This window comes from Macrobrachium nipponense, chromosome 5 (genome assembly GCF_015104395.2).
Source record: "Macrobrachium nipponense isolate FS-2020 chromosome 5, ASM1510439v2, whole genome shotgun sequence".
NCBI classification, from domain to species: domain Eukaryota; kingdom Metazoa; phylum Arthropoda; class Malacostraca; order Decapoda; family Palaemonidae; genus Macrobrachium; species Macrobrachium nipponense.
In genome coordinates, this window is record NC_061107.1 from 81532300 (window position 1) to 81555694 (window position 23395).

At 45.8% G+C, this 23395-nt stretch overlaps 1 protein-coding gene across 1 annotated transcript in view; it reads left to right on the forward strand.

Annotated features, from left to right (window-relative positions):
- Window positions 1–238: 238 nt before the first annotated feature.
- LOC135215465 (integrator complex subunit 3-like) overlaps window positions 239–23395 on the forward strand; it is a gene marked incomplete at its 5' end in the record, with an annotated part of 234508 nt that continues 211351 nt past the window's right edge. The window contains 4 exon segments of the mRNA XM_064250189.1: window positions 239–403; window positions 9384–9652; window positions 9874–10021; window positions 10968–11077. Of these exon segments, the coding sequence (XP_064106259.1) occupies window positions 239–403; window positions 9384–9652; window positions 9874–10021; window positions 10968–11077 (692 nt within the window).

Consider the following 23395-nt stretch of genomic DNA (forward strand, 5'->3'; position numbering starts at 1 on the left):
TTGAAGGGTATGTTGGTGTTACAGTATAAACATTAACTCCGTCACCTAGGAAACAAACATTTTTATTTGAGTTGGTTGTGATAGATTTGAAAAGGACCAGAGGAATCATTATTAGACAAGTAAAATAATACTTAATTGTTAGCTGTTACGTATTTCTTCTATTGCTTTATTGTATAAATTGGACAGATTCCCATTTTTCATATGAATACTAATACAATTTTCATGCTTTTTTTTCCAGAAATACGACAAAGCGTACAATAATGTTATCAACTTGACTCGTGGATTATCAGAGGAAGAGAGTCACCATGAGTTGAACAAAGCCCTTGATGATCGGAAGGCCCATGATGAACTGTGTCTTGGTCTCTTAGTTAGCATTCTAGCAGATCCTTCAGCTGCATCTAGGGTAAGTTGGTGAAACCTAGGCAGTTGTTTTGTTCATATGTTTTAATTATTACATAAAATTTATAAAGCGTCATGCTAATATGAAAGGAAATAATTTATTAAGTAGTATAGTGCTTTATGTGAACTGCGGTAGTTCCATCATTTAAAAGTTTGTCCCACTGTGAATACATACCTATGCTTTCATAGATGGAGTTACTCGTGCTGGGTGCACTTCGGCTGTCACTGAATCAACTAGAAAATAAAAATCTTTTCAAGTAGGCTTACAGTCACCTGTGACCTGAGCCAGCCATGCTCTTCCCTTGTGTTTCCAGCCACTTCTGCTTTAGCACGTCACTAACTTATCTCCTGTTTCTCCTTGTACCGTGTCTTTGTGTGTATTGGCTGTCCTTTCCTTTGTATTCCTGCTGCTCCAGGATCCCCCCTCCTCTTTGGTTCTTTTCCAGTAGCACAAGGTAACCCTTGTGTGCTTGGACCTCTATGACATCCAAGTGAATGAAGAATTAATAGAAGTTTGAGGTTTTGGGGCGCGAGGTGGTGGTTGTGCTTTATTTGTGTGGTGCGTGACCCATGTGAGCGACCTCCTTTGTTTGTGCTTTGTTGTGTGTGTGTGTTTTGTTAGTGTTGTTAGTGTTGTGAAGCTCTTTAATGGCTACTTTAGAGGAAATGAGCCCAATATCAGGCATTATGTCAAGGAGGGTAGACCTTGCAGTAATTGCACATCCCCGATAGAGGTACTATTTCAAGCACGCCAGTGGGCCTTGCGAGAAGAGGAGGCATATGAAGTCTTATATTAAATTGTTTCAGTAAAACTACGATGACTCCTTTACCTCCCAGGATTCCCCCTTCCCCAAGGATCCCTCTGTTAGTGACGTCTTGCACCTACTATTGCTCCCCTGCCAGCTTCTGAGGAAGAACCTGTGCAAAGCAGATGGAGGTGGTAGAAACAGTATAGAGACGTTAGACATCCTTTGAGAAGTTCGAAAATCTAATATGGCAGCACGAGTAGAGGGAGCAATCTAGGCCTATGAAGTGGTCATGGCCTCTAGCCCACCCCCACTCCCACCCCTCATGCATACAGTCTTCTTAAAGCAATTACTCCTCTACGAAAATTGATACTATTGCTGCCATAGTAAAGCATTAGGTTTTATACTTCTCTCTTAATAATTGTTGGTTGACTTGTTAGCATTAGTTGTCTTGTACGTATATAAATACTTGAAAGTACGAGTAATAGACTTATAAGGCAATAGTTTGTCTGTGATACTAATTTATTTTCCAAAGAAGGATGTTTTATTACATGATTTAAGCATATTCATCCAAAGGCCAATTTCTTACTATAAGAATTTCATACATATACAGATTTCTTTGTTGCTTTTCAGCATTGAACTTGTTACTCATTACTTGGAAGCATTCCACTTTTGTAAAAACAATATTTGTTCCGATACGTAATACAAACCCTCGGTCCTTTAAACAATAGAAGGTAACTAGCGGCAGCTGGGACGGTCGTAAGCTTCGAACAAGGGGAGAACGGAAGGTAGTTAACTGCTTGTCCGATCGTGCGCGCGCCCGCGCGCCCGAGAGGTGAAGAATCACTTTTGCTTTCGGCCGCGGGGTGTGAAGGACGTGTTCGTCATCGCTCTCTGCCCGCGCATCATCGTCGTATGCTTTGTTTATATTGTGTTTTCTACTAATGGTTTGGTTTGACTTGAAAAGAAACTGTAAGTACACTGTTTTCATTTTCATTACTTAATTATGAATCACATGGAGCTATCGCCGTAGAGACGGCGATTTCCGCTCTTTTCATGCAATTGAACCCTTTGAATTATGTCTCGGTGCCGAGGGCGGGCGCACTCACGCCGAGTCATGTATTTTGGGCGAAAGTGTGTAATTTGAAAAGAGATGTAAGTACTCTTTTTCATTATATTTTTGCCCTGTGCGTTCGTTGCCGAGAGCTTGATTGCGCTCGGCAAGAGCCTCTTATTTTGTATGAATAGAATGCAATGAAAGTGGATTCGCAATGCAGTTTTCTTTTCATTTTCATTTATTAATTGCATCAAATGTTAATTTTGGATCAATTTCCGCTCTACCCGGGAATTAATCCTTACGATTTTATTGCTGTGAAAGTGAAAATAGCAAGTGCAGTATTGTTCATTTTCATTATATTTATGATAGCATCATATTATTATGGATCAAGTTTCCGCTCTTACCGGGAATTGATTTTTCCCTCTTTAAGTTCTATGAAGTGAATCGCAAGTGCAGTATTCTGTTTCATTTTCATATTACTTTTCACTGCTGTGTCGGGAAGTCGTCGGAAAGCTCTCCCGCGACTCCCTTGGTATCCGATTCTTCGTCTTCTTTCCTGTCCCCCCGCCTCAGCTTCCTCGTATTTTCCTTTTGTTTTTGGGGTCTTCCTTCCGTTCGGGGGTGGGGGATGTCTCCCCCCCCCCGTGCGTGAGGGAACCCCTCTTACTAATCTGTCTGTGCTACCGCAGGTGCTACAGCCGTGGGAGACGACCTTGGACAGGTATGGACCACTGCGGCTGCAGGGCGTGCCTAGCATCCACGATCTGCTGCAGAGTCTAGCGAGGTCTGGGGCGGTGACCTTGGAGTGGTCTCCACTACAACCTTCACGGCCGCTTATGCTGCTTCCCCCCGCTGGTCTACACTCCCCATGCTGTGTCGGTGACGCCGTCTGCCGCTTCTAGGGCCGTCGCCGCCGTACCGAGGAGGGGTATGCCGCCGCCGCCTGTGTTTTTTCTTCGTGTTGCCTGCCCCAGACTTCCGCTGTTCCAGCAGCTCGCCCCTGGACCGGCCGCCAGTACCATGCTGGCTGCCGATGATTCTACGAGGCGATGGCTGGGCCTGCCGTACCTGTCGCTGATGTGGTTCCCGCTACTGGCTTGGCTGTCCCTTCTGTGTTTACCGCTGCCGCTGTTCCTGCCGCTCCTGAGCTGGTTGCTGTTCCTGTCGCTCCTGGTTCCTGCGCCTGTCCATGCTGGTCCTGCCCATGGTGTGTCTTCCCCAGTCCCGAGTCCTTCCGGACAGGTGCAGTCGGCCGTGTTGCTTCGGCAATAGGCCCGACTCCGGCCTGGATGGAGGACCTGACGACTGTCCTGCGTGAGCTGACGAAGAAGAGGAAGGTGTCATCTTCGTCTTCGTCTGTTGCTGCCTCTCTTCGTCGACTTCTAAGGCCCATAAGCCGAAGAAGAAGAAGGCTGCTCCCCCCCCCTAAGAAGTCTCCTTCGGGTAACTTCTAAGGGCCCGTCCCACCTCGGTGGGACGGGGGGTCCTTCTGCTGGTCCTCCTGCTCCTTCGGGAGCGGGGCCGTCTCCCCTTCCGTAAGAAGAGATAGACGGGGACCAGAGGAGTATCGGTTAGCTCTGGTACTTCCTCGCCTGGTGCTAGCGGCGATGCCGCTACGCCAGGTTCCGGCTCGGTCTCTCGTTCGCGGGAGATCCCGAGTGTACGCTCTCCCTCGGGAGACCGTGCAGCCAAAGTTTCGGCGCCAGAGTTCGCTCGGCGCCAAGACCACGGCACGGAGCAGAAGGCTGCGAGAAACCGCTCAGGTGACTCTCGCCAGGCCAGCGGCCGCTCTCGCCAGCGACCAGATGGTAACCGGGTTTTTGGGTTTGTTTCCCCCTAAGAAGACTCCTTCGGGGAACTTCGAAGGGCTCGTCACATTCCGGTGTGACGGGGGGGTTCTTCTGCTGGTCCTCCTGTTCCTTCGGGAACGGGGCCCGTCTCCCCTTCTGAGAAGAAGAAGAAGACGGGGACCAAGGGTGTGCTGGCTACCGCTGGTACACCCTCGCCTGGTCTTGGCAGCTCGGTTTCTCGTCCGCGAGAAGTTCTGAGTGTACGGTCTCCTTCGGGTGACCGTGCAGCCAAAGTTAAGACGCCTGAGTTCGCTCAGCGTCATGACCGAGGCACGGAGCAGAAGACTGTCGAGAGCGCTCAGGTGACTCTCGCCAGGCCAGCGGCCGCTCTCGCACCGCGACCAGCCGGTACCTCGGGTGGACGTGACGGTCTCTGACCGGCCACGGGTTGAGGCTGGGAAGAGGTCCCCCAGGTTCCCACCTCCCCCGGAAACCGACGGTACCAGCCTCGGCTGGTACCTAGGCCCGGGTTTCGAACGTGCCGCGAGGGACGTCACCCGGGCTCCACGGCGAAAGCGAGCTCTGCAGGTCACCTGACCGCCGCTCCCACAGGGATTGCCGGGCCCGGGGAGGGGATACGGTGACCAGCAGCAGCTCGTCTGACGCACGGGACCGGGGTCGACGTGCTCAGTCGAGCCGCTCGCCACAGGTGAGCGGCACGGCCAGGCCTGCAGATCGATCCCCACCGCGGGTTGGTGGGTGGATCGGCTGCAGCCCCCCACGTACGCTGGTCCTGCCAGCGAGCGGGGGGGGAGCGTCAGGTCTGGTCTCTCCACTACCTTCAACTTCCTCGGGCTACACCGGGAAGAGCGAGGTAGCTAGGAGTGAGCGTGAGAGGTTTGCGCCGCTCACGATCCACCCGTTTCAAACGACGCCGCACGTGCCACGTATGGTCTTAGGACCAACCAGGACGTACGCGCAAGTGATTGGAGGCGACCGTCAGGGGGAGAGGGGGTAGCGTCAGTTCTGTCTCTCCGATACCTTCAACTTCCTCGGCATACGCCAGGAAGAGCTAGGTATATAGGAGTGATCGTGAGAGGATGCGCCGCTCACGATCCCGTCACGACGCCGCACGTGCAGGTTGGTCTTAGGACCAACCAGGACGTACGCGCAAGTGATTGGAGGCAAACCGTCAGGGATCTGTTGCTGGTCCTTCTTCTGAAGGAGGAGGGTCCTGGGAGCTGCTCTTGTTGGAGGGACTGGACGGTCCTACTCCTCAAGACGCTGTAACTTCCGAGATTCAGAGTAACTTTACCCAGGTTATTGCACTGATTCGTCAGCACAACGACCGGGGGGAAGGATCGCCGCTCCCACCAGCAGAGCCTATGTCTCTGCTCGAGTCGTTTTGGGGCCCGAGAGGGAACCCAAACCGACGGTGGGTATGCCGCGATCGGAGCTTACCGATTCTGTCTTGAACCAGAGTCTCTCGTCTCCGGACAAGAAGGCTCTCTCAGTTCTGGCCGGTCGATCAAGCTACTTCCACCTCCTCTACTGCGACAGCGGCGTGTTTCTACGTGTCTTCGGACACCGTATTTAAATACTCCTTCGTCCTCCTGAGAGGTTTCGACCTCGACGAGGACTGGAATGAGTCGGAGGACGGTATCGGCTCTCTCCTGTCAGGTGTCGATCAGCCCCACCCAGACGACGTTCACAGTGGCGGCAGACCCTTACCTACAGTGAGAGTTCGTAACCCTCCTCGGGGAAAAAACGTTTTCTCCTGACAATACGTTTTCCCAGACTCTGAGAGGCCATCGCCGCAAGGCGATGGCTGCTCCTACTCTTCTCCAACTGCTAGTTCCACTGGGAAGGCGAGCGAGTATCCAATTCCTCCCCCATTCCCTCTCTCCTTACGGCTACGAGGGAAAGGGGAAGGATCCTACAGAGATTTCTCTTAGGATCCCACGTTGGGGACTGCGCTACCAGGGGGGGACCTTCGGGTCCTACCTGACGTAACGCCCCGGTCGTTGAGGAGGGATCCTGCCCCATTCTCGATTTCTACGGGAATTTTTTTCGGAAAGAGGAACCACCAGCCGATATCGTTTGACGAATTCGGTGGGGGTTTCGCAGACTGCTTAGAATTTCAAAACGGAATTTCTAGTGCATTCAGAGTGTTTTAGAGTTTCTTACGATCTCCAAACACTTAGGCGAGACCACGGTCCAAAGTGAGCGAGACGAGAATCCCCGATATGTTACACGATAATCGGGAACCTCGCCTATGCTCGAATTCCTGGAATTTCTAGCATTAGGAGGAAGACTGCTGCTGAAAGAAGACTATCTCACAGTAGGCGACCAACCTGGAATAGAGAAGAACGGACGGGAATATCCAGTTTGGCTGGAACTATCGTCTTAGTATTCTGTTCACCATTGAAGCTTTCCTTCGAGGAAGACTTCTCCTTCACTCTCTTTAATAGAGAACGAAGGTGGTCGATCTCCAATCCTTATTTTGTTTTCGTGAAGGAAAGAATTTAGGATGGAGATCGTTGTTCAGAATCCTACAAATATACTACGTATATTAACCTCGCGACATGATTCTGCTAAGCAGTTGAATGGTCCCCGAGGGGTAGGCGCATATCCTGGTTATTCTACGGATTGCGACTTAGACGAAAAGTATTCTAATTGAACTGCAACCCGGGTTGCCTGCAACCTCCCAGGAGTTTCCAGTTTTCAATTTTTTATATTATCTTTTGGTTGTTTCACAAGCAAACACCATTTTAGCTTTTATATTTACCGAAATTCGTTTCGCTTAAATATAATTGCTCGAGCATATCTTTTTATGCTCGGTGGTTCTAGCCGAACGCATTCCTTCGTGGAAAGGATTACTTGGCAACTCAGGATGACGAGTCAGCGACAGCTACTGCGTATTGAATTGCCCGAGGCATTTCAGTATCAGCTGCCGCTTTGAGATAGACGGTTTGTTTATGTCTTTCTCACCTGCTTTGATTGAATAACAACCGTATCTCTGCCCAACAATCACGGACTTAAGTCTCTTGATTAACGGGGATTCTCGCATAGACATGAATGACCATCTACTGCTGAGAAACGCTAGTATTCATCGTCTTCGGTATTGCGAGAATTTTAAACAGAGATATCTATTCGACTCTCATCTTTCTGTTTACCGCACGGTAACAGAATTCTGTAATAGTCTCTTGCTGCATCGTATACCCGATAATGCGAATGATTTTTGCGGAATCTGAGTTTGTCCTCAAAATATCTTGTATTCGGAGGTGTACAATTGTTCATTGTTCACCCCGGATTAGCAGATGTATTGAAAACATCGCCTACTCCCACACCTGCCAGCTCTACTTCCAAAACGTTCAGCCCATGAGAAGCAGTTCTTCAAGCGGCTCTCCCCTGTGTTTCATTACTGAAGAACGCCCCCGCTTTCATTGCACAACGGACAGCAATGAAATGGCGGTTAGCGTTTTCAGTCATTTGTAAGCACAGGTTTAGAATCTTGAGATTCCTTCTCTCGATTCAGCTGGAAGACGTAGGTTGCATTCATTGCCTACCTTCGTCTTCAACGTCACATAGTGTTGTTTCTCCTTAAGCTGAGATTCAACGTCTATGAGATTTTCTTGCCATCAGGGACCTCGGTCTTTTGAAGGCAATTGACTTTCGCCTTTTGAGCTTATGCATTAAGAGAATCATCGCCGCGCCGTCCGGCATCGGTGACTAACAAATATTTTATTTGTTTGGTCTCTCAGCATAACTCTTTAAAGGGCGAAGGTTCACGTGACTTACCCGATGCTTGGACAACTTGCCTCTACTGATTCCGAACCAGTCAGTCGGCAGCTGTCAGAGCGTCCGAGTCAGTTACGAACTATGCTGTGGACTTAGTTCGGTTGTTCCAGAGCAATCATTACTTCGTCTTAATAGCTTGTCAGTATGAGTACTGTACATAACCAAAGTCGAGAAGAGGGATAGGTCATACGACTATTCCCTTCTTTTCGTCTTAGGTACTGCATGACTTCTCTTGAGAAGTCAAGCACAAAGGGATGGGGATTTGTGACGCTCGATTTCGTACCGATCTTCGTAGCGAAGACTCAGAACCCTTCGGTAACTGACGATTGGTTCGAGTCCTTCACAATACCCTCCCTAATGGACGTCACCGCCTCTGATACGAAGGCTATGCTGCTTTGTCCTGTGAATGCGACGGAGCTGTCTGAAGAAACTCGACACCCAGGATGAGTGTGGACGCCTCTTCATCATTCTCTCGCGTTCCGCAAGAACTTCTCCGTGGCGCAGGTAATGAAGGCAGGCGCCTGGTCCAACCGGACCGCATGCACCTCCTTCTACCTTCAGGATATTGCCCACAGTTCCTTGGATCTTTTTCCTTGGGAAAACCGTGGTGGTTGCTCAACACGTTGTGTAGTTAACCCAGACCCTCGCAGGCTGAACAGCATCGAGTCCTGGTGTGACCGTAAGAATGGATGAGGAATGAGAGTGTGACTGGCTCCTCTTCCCATCTTTTTTCTTTTCCCTCTACCTTTGGGTAGAGGGACACGGTCGTACACCCTGCTGGGTAAGGACGAGATGCAGGTGAGCTACTCAATAGAGCACCATCCTATCCCTTTCAGTAGGGATAGGAGTAAATATCCACCACTTCCTCCAACAAGGGGGAGGAAGTGGATGCCAAATTGAGACAAACCCATCATTTTATGATTGTCTCTTGCAAACAGGAACAAGGTTCTTGCTTGCTGGTACGAAGAGATACGCTTGCCTCCTCTCTTAGTACTTGGCCCAGAGGTCTGACCATTGATTCCTGCGGTGCACACCCCGATCAATCGGACAGAGGTTTGGATCCCTCCCTTGCTCTTACGACCAGGTAGGCCACTCCAGGTTGGACGAACACCAGTCTGTTCACCAAAAAGACTCAGATTCCTCCCACCAAGAAGTGAGTCTTACCTATGTTAAAGGACCGAGGGTTTGTATTACGTATCGGAACAAATGACAATTTGTCGAAAATTGCATTTTTCCTAACTATACAAAACCTGAGGTCCTTTACATATAGTCCCACCTCATGCCACCCCTCACTCTGCAACTTTTTGCATGGGCCTAAAGCAAAAGTGATTCTTCACCTCTCGGGCGCGCGGGCGCGCGCACGATCGGACAAGCAGTTAACTACCGTTCTCCCCCACCCCTTGTTCGAAGCTTACGACCGTCCCAGCTGCCGCTAGTTACCTTCCTATTGTTTAAAGGACCTCAGGTTTGTATAGTTAGGAAAAATGCAATTTTCGACAAATTGTCATTTTTGCAATGCTTTTGTTGAATTTTGATGTAATGTGATGCCTTGAACAAAGGGCTAAAGTAACTTTTAATTCATCTTTTCAGCATTACCATGACCTCACACTCGTTTCGAGAGACTCATTGAAAATAGTAACCGAGACCCTAATACATCAAATAATTGGTGAGCGTTTCTCAAGGTTATCAGACAATACTAGGAGACAGCTCTTGTGGTTGGTGAGGGAACTTGTCAAGACTGGCATTAATAATGTTGAAGGAGTTGTTTGGTGCCTTTTACGACAAATTGCAGGTGGAGATGTGTCTCAGAGAAATGTTTGGTTAGCAGAGAGCCTTGTTGACATTCTTAGAGAAAACAGGTAAGAAATATTCCTTTCAGAATGCATTGTATCTTCCCATTTTATTGTAATGCTTGAGTGATTTATTGTAAAAATTGGCACCTATTGAACATTTAGTAAAGAATTTATTTTTGTAAAATCTGTGTTTGGTTAATCTTTAGTAATATGTTTTCATGTATATTATTTTTGCTGCTTTTTTTGCTTATATATTAATATTTCTAAAACTATTCTATTTTTTCTAGGCCATGGCTGGACAAATTTCCAATTATTGTTGCTTCAGTAGCTTATACATATCTCCGCATCCTGGAGGACCACCATGGCCCACAATTTGCAAGCCTAAGACAAAAGGAGGTTCTATTTGTTGTTGGCCTCTTGAGGGAGCGGTTTCAGGTGGGTAAAATGATTTACCGTGAATGTTTATTTGCTTTCAGGTCTCTTGTATAGTTACCGCTGCCAAGGTTTTATTTGTATAAGTTTCTGTCAGCAGGGTGAAATGAAAACTACTGAGGAAGATGCTGGTAATCTGTTTTAAAAACTCACTTATTTTATAGGAAATATTTGTTTTGGAATTTGGTGTAGATCCAGTTTTTTCAGGGTCCATGATTGTTGTTATTGCTTTATTTATTGTTATTGTCACATTTCACAATTTAAAGGGGTTGGAAATAACAGTTGAAAAATGTTGCAAAATAGATTTTAATATGTTGGGTAGCTAATTAAGATTAGTAACTAAATACAGAAAGTATTATAACTGTGACGAAAGGGACTGCAACACACCTTCGGTACCACCTTGATGATAGTGGTTTACTTATTTATAAGAAGTTACTTGCCCAGTTCTGTAATAGGCATATATCTCTTCTAGATTATAATCCAAAAATACCCTTACACAATATTTTAAATTTTCACATAAATTATCTGAAGATGGGAACATAGAAATGTCAGATTCCCGTCCATTTAGGCATTAAATGAAATTAAAAAGATGATAGCACAGCTGTAACTGCAACTACTTTGACAAAGTCACTTATAGATACTCTACTTCTGTTAGTAAGAAAATAACGTTGCTAGAACTCGTTCACTCAGTAAGTGGCAGAGTATTTGGAATACCAAACCATATAGTAACAGACTAAAACAGATCAAGCTCAGTTTTAGAATAGAGAATTCATCATATGAAAAAGAACCAAAAACAATTTTTATGTCAATTATCGACTTAAAAGAATATGAACTTACAAATAAGGACAAATATTCAGGCCAGCCCTAAATACATGAGCTCAGTGGTTAGGTTAAATTGCCTCATACTGCGATGATAATGTTCTGAGAGTAATTTATTGGTTCTCTACAGGATTGCCTGATGATTGGGAGAGACTTGGTTCGCCTCTTACAAAATGTAGCGAAGATTCCTGAAATTGAGGCATTGTGGCGGGACAACGATCAGAACCCGACACAAACATTGTGTTACACTTCACAGGTACGTCTTTTCTGTAGTTTCAGTACTAAAAAAAAAAAATTTTTTTGCTTCAGATATTTCATATTTCCATTTTTTGTACCTTTTGTTGGGTGAAGCTGTTTCATATTATAACTGTGACTAATCTGTCTGTATTCTTTTTTGACTTGGTCAAGGTTGGGTTAATGAGAGTAGGCTGACTTTTGTAGCTGTTAGTCAACAAGCCATCAATATTTGCAAGTACAGCATTTTAAAATTATTGTTTTACTCATTTAAGAATCATTATGTATAGCTCTAATAATGCTTTGTTAATTACATAATGCACATACTAGTGCAGAATACAGGAGGAGGAACATAAATGATAAATATGTCCTTGCAGACTCAATTATTTATACAGCCTTTATATAAAGGTTTTCCATCTGCTTGCTTCATCCCCCAACTGGTGAGAAACTGCAGTTATGAACAAAGCTATATGAAATAAGTATTTTTAATAAATCTTGTATATCTATATTTATTGAAAATATTCAATGAAAAACATGACATACATGTTTCTAAACTAAAGGTAAACACATATGGTTTCTATGGCAGTAATATATTCATTTCATCTGTCTTTGATGTTCATTCTATTACGTAACGTTCAATACTTGTCTTTTTGTATTAGTATTGACTTTGTTTTGTTTCTATTATTGATTTGCTATTGTATATATGGTGTATTGTAAGTGTATATCATAGACAAATGTTTTGATGAATTTTGTGTGTTGAAAATAAAGTGTAAATGTTTGAAGCTCTAAAAGTTAGTAACTTGAATTCCAGGATTGTCTCCCATTATGAGTTGTTTGGGGATAGTTGACTTTCTTGAATGGTTGACTTCACTAATTTATGAGTTTTTCATCAATAATTAAATGGCATGTTAGTGGAGTTTTGCTTAAATTATGATTTAAGATTTAGTAAAATTTTATGTGTTACTCCCACAAACCAGCTGAAAATGGTGTCTGAAGTCGAGATAAATTCAAGCAAAAGTACACTCAAGAGATTGTAATGTAGCGAAGGCTGAGTAAGAGGCAGCATCTACAAACTTACTAATTTATTTAGACTACAAACATACATGTTAATAACTCTTGTGAGTGGAAATGTAGTGCCATACACAAGGCAAACAAAAACAGAGGTCACAACACAATCATTTGTGTTTGCTGACAGATGGAAATGTACATAAAAATCGATACACAAGACAAGGCTGAAGCTATGGTTCATATGGCTGAAATGCTGACGTAATGGGTATGGTAATGCTGATATACATTTAGCATGACAATAATATGAAAATATATGTATAAAAGATTTATGACGTATGTTGTGTTTCTTGTGTCCGCGTATTTGGGGCGCGGAGACGTTTTTGTGAGGAGATTAGGTGGTCAGGTCTGATGAAGGTGTGTGGGGTCCATGTGGGACCCTAAAGTAGCAAGTCTTAAGTGCATAAAAGAGATATATTTCATCATTTATTACCATAGATTACTTACTATATTAAATGATGTCTTATAAGTTTAATTTTATCATTTATATTTGTTCTTTTACGAAACAGACATATAAATTTAAGTTTGTTCATGAAACTTACCTGTCAGATATATATATAGCTGTATTTTCTGAAGTCCGACAGAAATTCAAAAACTTCCGGCACACACAGTGGTCGGCCAGGTGGTTAGTACCCATTCCCGCCGCTGGGAGGCGGGTATCAGGAACCAGTCCCATTTTCTATTCATAATTTTTCTGTCGCCGGTGCTGGAAACACCTGTTTTCAGTACCTCCGTCTTAGGATTTTGAAACTTCATGGCCGCTAAATATCCTAATTGTCTTTTGATTTATTGACTTGGATTTGTGGCTAGGCATACGCTATCTTAAATTGTTTTGAATATGATTCATTTTTGTATATCTGAATCTAGTTAGGCTAGTTTCAGAGGGTGTTGTCTGCTAAGATAGGGTGTGGCTACCGAAAGCTTCGGTAGTTCCGCACTCGATATGCACGAGGGCTATGTGTCTTGCTTCTTTGTTGAGATTTGTCATGTAAGGAGTGTGAGACTTTGTCTAATTCCATAAGGAAGACGTATGATTCATATGTATGCAATTAATCAGTAAACCAAAGTCAGGGGTAGGCTAACCTACCTGTAGACTATTTTGCCTACCCTGTAGTATGCCTACGGGCTATAAATATGTCTCGTGAGGTAATGCCCTTTACGTTATAGATTCCATCTGTATCTTGGAATCTAAGGTGCTCGCTCTCCTATCATTGTGGTGAAAAGTGCTACTTCTGTAGTTGTTACTCCTAACCCTGTACTGTGCCTTCGGGCCCTAAACAGTTTTCTGTAGAGGGTATTGACCTTTCTCTGATACTCTATCGATTCGTAACTTAGAATCGAAAGTGCTGGCTTTGGAGAGCAAAAGTGAAGTGGCTAAGTGCAGTGACAGTGCCCCTTGTGTAGTGGAGGGTGCGTCAGATCGGCCTTATTTCGCCTCTAGGCCGGGACCTCTGCTTGACTCCAGGAACAGGGAGAGAGAGGCATGTCGAAGCCGAAGGAGGGTTACGAGGAACTCCCACCGATATGATGTGCCTTCGGCAGACCTGAAGTTACTCCCAGGCTGCCAAAGTGCGTGCACGAATCCTGAAGGATTGCTTCTCGTCCCTCACCGAACGCGTCCGCCCATGCGCAGGGTTTTGGAGCTTTCGGAAGGACTCGCGGCCCGCTAAATAGAAGCTTTATAGAAGAGGACGTTTCACGTCCTCTCTCTCTCTCTCGTCATGCGTTGCAGTGAGAAGTAAGAAGGCGAACGTCGCCTGAACTCGTGTACGTCTTTCCACCGAGAAAAGGGAAAGCAAGTCATATTAGCAGGACGCTTTTGAGCGCGGACGTCCTAGCTTTGTTGCTGTGAGAATAAGAAGGCGTTCCCTCGCCCCGCGTATTCTCACACGATCAACCCTTCACCTGAGACTGCTTCGTGCAGTCGGTTTCTCTCCCCGAGATGTCTAATGCTCTTCCCTGAAGGCAGTTTCGCTTGCATTGACGCCTGTCAGGAGCGTGACACTTTTCTGCACGCTTTTTTTTTTGACGCTCGGCTTGGACGGGACGTTCGGATGGACGCCAGGCGCGCGCGCGGGTGCACGCCAAGCGCGCACCAGTAGACGCCGAGGCCGAGCGCACGCCAGTTGATACCGAGCGCGAGCGGCGCGCCGAGAGTGCTCGCTGCTCGCCAGTGGACGCCGAGCGGGCGCGCCGAGAGTGCTCGCTGCTCGCCAATGGGACGCGAGCGTGCTCGCTGCTAGTCAGTGGACGCCGAGCGCGCACGCCAGGTGTGTCGCCTGGCTGAACGTTTCTGTTGAAGTCTTCAAGCTGATTTGGGCCTAAAGATTTTTTTACCTAACTTCGGTGATCCCTTCTACATCGCCTGCGAAGAATGTGAAGTAAGCAGTGCTTCGGAGGAAGCTTAAAGGGAAAAGGCAACTTCGTTTTCGAAACCCAGCAAGACCACGGGTTTCGTGATTTATAGAGGTCTTTGTCAGTAATATTGCTTTTCGTAAAGTCCAGGATTGGATGGAGTTATGGAAAGCTCAAGGAAAGAACTCTTTTGCTCTACCGCAGTCAAGACTTTGCGGTAAGGCAGCTATGGGTTATGTAAAAGCTCGACGTCCTGCACGTCAGGACTCTCGGCAACGTTCAGTAGGATTCTTGCAAAGGCACTCATCAAAAGGAGGAAAGCTCAAGAAAGACACTTCCTTTGCCATACTGCCAATAAATTTTGATACGGGAGAGGAAGCTGGTTGGAGAGTTTCTTCCTCTTCCCAGGATAATTTTGCAAGCTTTTTAGCCCATCTGAAAGGGCTTTTCAGATGATAGATTTTGTTAGTTCCTAGTCGGGACTTACGCTGCCGAATTGAACATCGTCGTTCTACCTGTCGTAAGCCGTCTCTTAACAGGATTCTTGCCCCTTCCTCGTTTGAGACGGGGATCGAAAATAAAATGCTCTGACTTCCTCAATTACGTTTTGTCAATTCAGTGAATTTCCCCCATTGACAATATTCTATCGTTTTTGTCAAGTAAGTGGGTATCCCCTCATTGACAAATTATCTCTTTGTCCCGTAAATGGGTTAGTTCTCATTGACAAACTTCTCATTAACTTTATATTGCGTAAGCGGATAAGCTCTTATTGACAAGATTCGGAAGAGCTCTCATTCATCATTCGCAGACTCGTACAAGAAATAGACTTGTAGACTACGTCAATGAACGCTTATGTCCAATACATAAGAAGCTTGAGCTGTCCGCTTCAATTCTCTTGAGTTTTGTTTATGAAACTTGCCTGTCAGATATGTATGTAGCTGTATTTCCGAATTCAGCTATAGTATATATGTCTGCCAGGTAAGTATAAAAAAAAAAACTTTATTGCAATATAATATCATATTTTTGCCTTGCGTTATTTTACTACTGGTGGCTCAAGTCATATACGCTTGCTGTAGTTACCTCTTCGGATGGCAACCGAGAGGTCTATTGTCTATTAATTTCAAGGACATTTAATCGTTACTCCCTGCAGCCTTCCAGGAGTTTCCGATTTATCTTTTACCGTTGTATGGTAGTGTTATGAACGACACAAACGCATCTATATATTTAGCGTTTTCTGTTTCGCTTAAATATACCAGCTTGATTGAGTCTCTTTATGCTAAAAATTACGGACCTATTTCTTCGTAGAATAGGGTAGCTGGCAACCCAGGCATAAAGTTAAGAGACGACGATCGTAAGCTGCTGCTGTCACTGTCCTCTCCGCCAGTCCAAACGAGGCAGTACCAGCTCGTTCGCTGTCATGCGCTGTAGGTTACGTCTCTTCTCATCCTGCGGGATTGACTGACTAACCGTATCTCTGTGCTGGCAGTTACGTCTCTCTCTCTCCTGCGGGATTGACTGACTAACTGTATCTCTGCCCTACAATCACGGACTTTAGCCTTAGATTGAGGGGATTTCTTACATGAATGAATAAACATTGCATTCGTTTGCCCTTACTATGTTCTCAGAGATATCTCTTACTCCTTTCGGTGCTCGTTACCGCACGGTATAGGACTACGAGTCTACCGCAACATTTCACTATTATATGCTCTCCTGCTTAGGCAAAGCGCAGCCTTTTTAGGGAAGTAAACATACTGTGTGAGGGAATGGATGAGCTTGCTGGGGACCATTTCCTTCCTAAAGAAGTTTGTTTCCCTGAATAGACTGCAATTCAGACCTCTACAGTTTTTTGCCTACCGGGAAACTGAAATTTTATTAAAGATCTAGGAATGATTCTGAACATCTCTCGGTGCGTTAAGTATCACTTGAGGTGATAGAAAAAGAAGGTGCCGGACATCTGGAGAGGGTTTTCAGATGTCCTCCATTTGGAATTCATAATCTGAAAGAAGTGGAAGCAATTCTGTCGTCCCTCCAGTCCTGGAAACGAGTTTTTGGAACCAGTGGTCCATATCAACTCTGATCTTCCACAGCTCTCTCATATCTTAGGAAGTATCTTCTCTCGGTCCCTCTTCGGGTTTACGAGAAAGAGCCTATTATAACAACAGACGTAGAATGTAACGATCCTCTAGAGGTTCGTTACAGGATTGCAAAAGTCCGTACGAATCGTCTCGATCGACGGCAGCAACTACTGACTTCCGAGTGGAATCTTTCTTTAGTAGAGAAGTAGTTGAGAGTTATGGAGACTTTAGGGACGTCCTTTCATACATCTCTTCGCTATGATATTGAACAGGGATGGATGTTTAGTCTCTTTTCCCCTTTTTCAAACGCTTAGGAAATGTAATAAGATGATTTATACCATCACAGGAGCGACAATGACGCTAATCGCCCCATGTTGGCCTTCAAGATCCTAGATTCACAGAGGTCACGTCCTTCCAAGGACCTTTTCCGAGAGAGTCGGTCTACTTTATCATGAAAGGTACCTATAACCTCTCCGCTCTGAGTCTGACTACGTTCAGACTATCGAGATGTGTGACAGCATAAGATTGCCGTCTTCCCTTTCCGTTTGAAGAATGGGATAAGCTGGCAGTCACAACTATTAAAGAATACGCAAAATATGTTTGTTGACGGCCTTTTGGGCTCAGAGATTTGCTTCTGTCAAACAACAAAGCCCTTCACGATCTTTGAGTTCTGTGGAATCTCGAAACTCGCTCACCATCTACTTTTTGTCTCACCTGTTTTCTCGGAGTCAGACACTCGTGCGAGATCAGGAGACACATAGTAGCCCTGAGTTTCTTGTTGACGAAGTCGGTTGCGTTTACACACCCCCGATGATCGTTTAACATGAGACCAGGTTGGACTGTCAGGCATTCGTCCTTCGGGACTGAATCGCCTTTTTGCTCCTCGCTCCTTTCTCCTGGCACCAGAAAGCTTGAGTCAGGAGTGGCTCAGGAGTTGATTCGCTAACGACGTTGGGTTGCGTTCATACCCCAAGGTTTGCTTAGCTTGAATCGCCCAGGCAGTCCAGACACTCATCCTTCAGCGAAGAATAGTGCCTTATGGTCTTCAGGGTACAGCCTTGCTGTCCTTGATGCGTCTGACTGGTCAACTGGTCGGTCACCTGACTTTAGTACAGACTGACTGACTGTGCATGTCCAGATCGAAGCTTTCAATATGGAACTTAGACATAGTCTGAAGTTCTTGATGTCAAAGCATTCGAACATCTCCTACCTGTTAACTTCTTGCACGTGATCAGGAAGGCCCTTTTCTAACCACCCTAGATACGACAAAGAGGGTTAGTGAGGTTTTCAGCCATCGTCAGAAGTTTTGGCATTAGAGAACACAAGGCGGTGCGTTCTCTAAGCCTTCCGTTGTGGCCTAAGAATGGAAACCCGTCTTGTTCTTGGGCCAGGAGCTTTGGAATCAAGGATGGCACAAGTTATTGGGCAGGAGCCAGAGAGAGTCCTGTGCCCTGTCAGGTCTCTCAAGTTTTATCTACATAAAACTCAAGAAAGTCGAAGTCGTACGGACAATCTGCAGTGTTCCGAAAGACCAGACTTGCCCATATCGAAGAACACCCTGGCTTTATTGTTAAGGAGTTCTTTCAAAAAGCTCCTTCATTGTGTTGGCACAAAGATTTGAAATCTTTTGATTTGAATGCTCACGAGGTGAGGGCGCGGCCTCGGAAGCATTTCAACAGAGCATGGCACTCAGCAACATCCTGAGTACCATGTTTTAGCGAAGCAACTCTGTGTTCAATTCACACTCCCTGCGAGATGTGAAGATGGCATATGAGATCTGCTGCTCGCTAGGGCCATACGTGTCTGCAGACACAATCTTGGGGGCAAGTAGTACCACTCATCCTATCCTGTAGAAAATGGTTAGGAAGAGCTCTTAATTTAGTAGTTGAGTCGCCGACAACGGTGACTTCTTAACTCTTAAGCCTTAGTTAACACACCTTAACTTTGGCTAGGTTGGTCAGGTGGTGATATATATTTTTATATATATTTATTTTTTTACTTCTTAGCCCTCATGGTATGGTCATATGGTCTAGTCACGTCGTGGTCTCGCCCCTGTTGACAGATCATCTGGAGTGCACCAGCTATATAGGTCTCTACCTCGCTGGCAACTCTAGTAGCACAAGCAGACTTACGTGGCAATAACCACGAAGCCAGCAATGCTAACAGGTGGAACCAAGATGTAAATCATCTGCATGCATTTGTTTCCCAAAATCCTATTCTGTCCCTTCCCACCTCCAACGGTGGGATTCAGCTATAATATATACTGACAGGTAAGTTTCATGAACAAAATGATATGTTATGATACAATAAAGTTTGTTCATACTTACCTGGCAGATATATATAATTAAGTACCCACCACCATCCCCTCAGGGACAGTGGAAATAAAAAATTATGAATAGAAAATGGGACTGGTTCCTGATACCCGCCTCCCAGCGGCGGGAATGGGTACTAACCACCTGGCCGACCACTGTGTGTGCCGGAAGTTTTTGAATTTCTGTCGGACTTCAGAAAATACAGCTATATATTATCTGCCAGGTAAGTATGAACAAACTTTATTGTATCATAACAATATCATATTAATAAACATTACCTTAATATAATTTATCTAGCCCTAAATCCCCAAAAACCGCACCAAAATTTACCACATTGGCAACCCTGTTACCTCCTATTCTATCCGCCAGTTGCAACACTGTCGTTGACAGATACAAACCTTCCCTCAAATCAGTTGTTAACGAGCGCCCGTGTTGTTTACATCACGGCCGCTCTTTATAAATTTCCTTAAACATTTTTGTGCCTTTAAAGCTTTCATTATTTGTTAAATGAGACTTTATGTGAATTACCACTCACGCATTACATCACGAAATAGTGAATTAACTTTGATTTCTGTTGTGGTTCTTATCTTAAATTACGAACTTTTGCGCGACCCGGAACTACTTACCTGTCCAATTCTACAATGGATTGCCAAGATAATACGATGCTTCCTTCTGCCAGCAACATCAGGAACTGCCCGGCTTGTGGGACAAGGATGAGTAGCAGGGAGTATGAACCCCATGACTTTTGTAGCTCTTGTCGTGGACAGGTTTGTGACTTGACTTCTCGTTGCGACTTATGTAAGTTCTGGTCAGACGAGGATATGACTGCTTATATGAAACGCCAAACAATCTTGCAGCGTAAAAGATCGGTTAAGGAGAAAAAGAAATAGATTGCTAGAACTGTATCTAACGATTTCTTTGACTTGGGCGCTCATGGTTCTGGCTCTTCGGTTTCGGTATCGTACGATTCCGATTCCGAATTAATTGATACTTTGCCCCCGGTACAACCGGTAATTAGTGAAGTTATTTCTGATGTAGATTCAAAGATTTTGGCAATGGAAACTACCTGGAAACAGAATTTTAAGAAATTACAGCTTAGTCTAGATAGAGATATTTCAGCTAAGTTTAACAATCTGTCAGAGAATTTTCAAGAAGCCTTTACTAGAATGTCTAACACTCTTTTAGATTCATTTTCAGCTCCTCGTCAGGTACCTGTCGACAGCACCATGGGTAACGGTGCGACAGATACCCCGGCTTGTGAACCCCGTCGTGGCGAAGGCCTAGGGGGGATCTGGTCCGGGCAGGTACCTAACAAATCTTTACCCAACGTGTCCCCTGTTAGTCCCGTAACAGTGCCAAAGGGCGCTTATTTAGGAGAAGGGGGGAGGGATATTAGTGTCAGGCCTAAGATAGCTAGTCGTCAGGATTTTACTTCAGGGGGAGTTTCTAAGTTAGGATCTGACGATGATGATGAGGCGGATTCATGTGATATTGATGTGTCCTCGAATGGATGTCATGATGTAGAATTCAAGAAACTTTTTGATTTAATTTTGAGTTTTCTTCCTCAGGCGAGGCCTAAAGAGCAGAAGCAGCGTCCGCCTCGTTGTATTACAGAAGGGATTTTTCTTGACGGTCCTTCCCGGTCACGGGAATTTTTACGTTTTCCCTTTGCCCAGAGGTTCGCGACAGTGAGGGCAGACGTTGCCGCTAAACTTTCGAAGGTGATCGGGGAAGGGAAGAGGAAGCTCTCTTCTCTTCTACGACACCGGAGAGGAGTTTATATGGTGGCGGATGATTCTTCATTCTCTCGACCCCCCAAGCCAAATCCTGATTTTGTCCGACTTTCAAGTCAACCCTTGCCTTCTATGGCTTCGGTCTCTGTCTCAATTGAAGATTTTATTGCTATGGAGTCTGTTATGAGCTCCTTACAAGAAGCTCAATCCTTCAATATGTGGGTCCTCGGAGGGCTTTTAATGTATATCAAGGACTCCGGGTTTGTTCCTCCTGATGCTCCTCTTTTTGAGAAATTCTGCTCAGCTATTTCAATCGCTTCTGTACATCAGAACAAGCTTGCTGCTTCAATGCAGGCCTTTCTTGTTTCTCTAAGGCGTAACCTGTATTTGTCGCAGTTACCCTCCTCTGTATCGGAGATTCAGAGAACCCGTCTGCTGTCCTTTTCTCCTTTTGGCGATTTCCTTTTTGATATGTCTGTGCTTTCTGAGGTTTTGAAGGAACATCAAGGTGATGTCTCTTCCCAAGCTCACTGGGCCTTATCAAGAGCTTTTTCCTCTGGTCTTCCTCCCTTTCCTTCAAGGAGTAAGCGTAAGTTTAGGACTAGATCTGTACCTTCTGCTCCAGCCCAACAACCTCCTTCTGGCTCTTTTTTTTTTTTTTTTCCAGAGTACATCTCAGGTTGCTGGTGCCTCTACTTCATCCTCTGGTGCTCACCCTTTGAAACGCGGGAGAGGTTCTTGGCGTGGCTCTAAGGGCAGAGAAAGAGCTCAACCTCCAGGAGGACCTTCTTCTTCTTCTTCTTCTTCCTTGTCTCTGCGTATGAATTTTCGGAAGTAGGAGTCATCACCTCGCCTGGAGACCGCAGTAGGAGCTTGTCTCTTCCCGCCATTGGTCAGCTTGGCAGGGAGAGCGGTGGATGCTTGGGTGGTGGAGGTCCTGAAGGAAGGTTACGAGATCCCTTTTGTTTCCAGACCTCCACTTTGGTTTTTTTCACCAATTGTCCTCTTCGAGTTCAGCAGTTTATTCCCCTCACTCAATCAGGGGTCAAGCCTTGGAGAAGGAGCTTTCGGCCCTCTTGGAGAAGGATGCCATAGAGCGAGCTCCTCCTTCTCCCGGGTTTTACTCTCGGATGTTTGTAGTTATAAAGGCCTCGGGTGCCTGGCGCCCCATCATAGATCTTTCGGTCTTGAACAAGTTCATTCTAAAGTCCAAGTTCAGGACGGAGACGGTCCAGACTGTTCTTTCATCCGTCAGGAGGGGGGACTGGATGATTTCCATCGATCTGCAGGATGCTTATCTGCAAATCCCCATCCATCCAAGAAGCAGACCTTACCTTCGGTTTTTCACGGACTCGGGAGTTTTCCAGTTCAAGACCCTTTGTTTTGGCCTCACCACTGCTCCACAGGTCTTTTTCCTCGGGTGATGGCTCCTGTTTTCAGAGCTATTCTGCATCAGTTAATGTAAGGATGCTTCGGTATCTGGACGATTGGCTAGTCCAGGCCGAATCTCTAGAGAAATGTCTCTGGTTGAGGGAGATAGTTCTGTCTCTTTGTGTCGAGTTGGGCATTCGTGTCAACTTCGACAAGTCCAATCTAATCCCTTGCCAGATCATGACTTATCTGGGGATTGTTTTGAATTACCAGATTTTTGAGGGCTTCTCCCGCTCAGAAACGGATAGACAAGCTTCTGAGTCTGATCGAAGAATTTTTGTCCTCCGTAACGCAGCCAGTTTCTCTTTGGAGGTCTCTCCTGGGCCATTTGTCATCCCTCATCCAACCTGTTCCCGGAGGTCGTCTCAGAATGAGGTCCCTTCAGTCGACACTTTGCCAGTCATGGGATTTCGTGTCCGAGGACACGATAGTCGCCTCTTCTCCACAATGTCGGAAGGATCTCCGTTGGTGGATGCAAATTCACCGCCTCAAGTCAGGGACATCTCTTCTTTCGGTTCCTCCGGACCTAATGTTTTGGTCAGACGCCTCGGATCAAGGTTGGGGCGCACACCTGGGCTCCGAAGCCGCTTCGGGCCTTTGGTTAGAGGAGGAGAGGATCATGTTAATAAATTGGAGGGAACTAAGGGCAGTGTACCTAGGCCTTCTTTCATTTCAGGATCAACTGTTGGAGTCGGTTATCGCGATCTTTGTCGACAACACCACAGCAGTCTTGTACTTGAGAAACCAAGGCGGCACACAGTCGGATCTTCTCACTCAAGAAGCCTGATCAATCCTGTGTTGGGCAGAAGACAGGGGGATTACGTTGGTCCCTCAGTTTATCCTGGGCCATCACAACGTCTTAGCAGATGCCTTGTCGAGACCAAACGAAGTTCAAGAGTCGGAATGGACACTTTGCCAGGAAGTCTTCGACAGCCTCGGGAAGAAATGGCCTGTCACAGTCGATCTGTTTGCCACCCCACTGAATTTTCGGTGCCAGATGTTCTTCGCCCCTTACCATACTCCTCAGAGTGCCGGGACAGACTCTCTTTTGCAGGACTGGTAGGGACTTCAAGCCTATGCTTTTCCTCCGTTCTCTCTGGTGAGGTCAGTCCTCAACAAAGTGAGGGGCAACCAAGCGTCTGGAGCTCACCTTGATCGCCCCGCCCCTTCTGGCCACAGAAGGAGTGGTTTCCCGACCTTCTGGAAGCACTGGTGGAACCCCCCATTCGCCTGCCAGAGAGACCAGATCTTCTCAAACAACCCCATTTTCATCAGTTCCATCAGAGGCTCCACATGCTTCATTTTCATGCCTGGAGACTGTCAGGAGGTTCTCCAAGCACGAAGGGTTCTCCT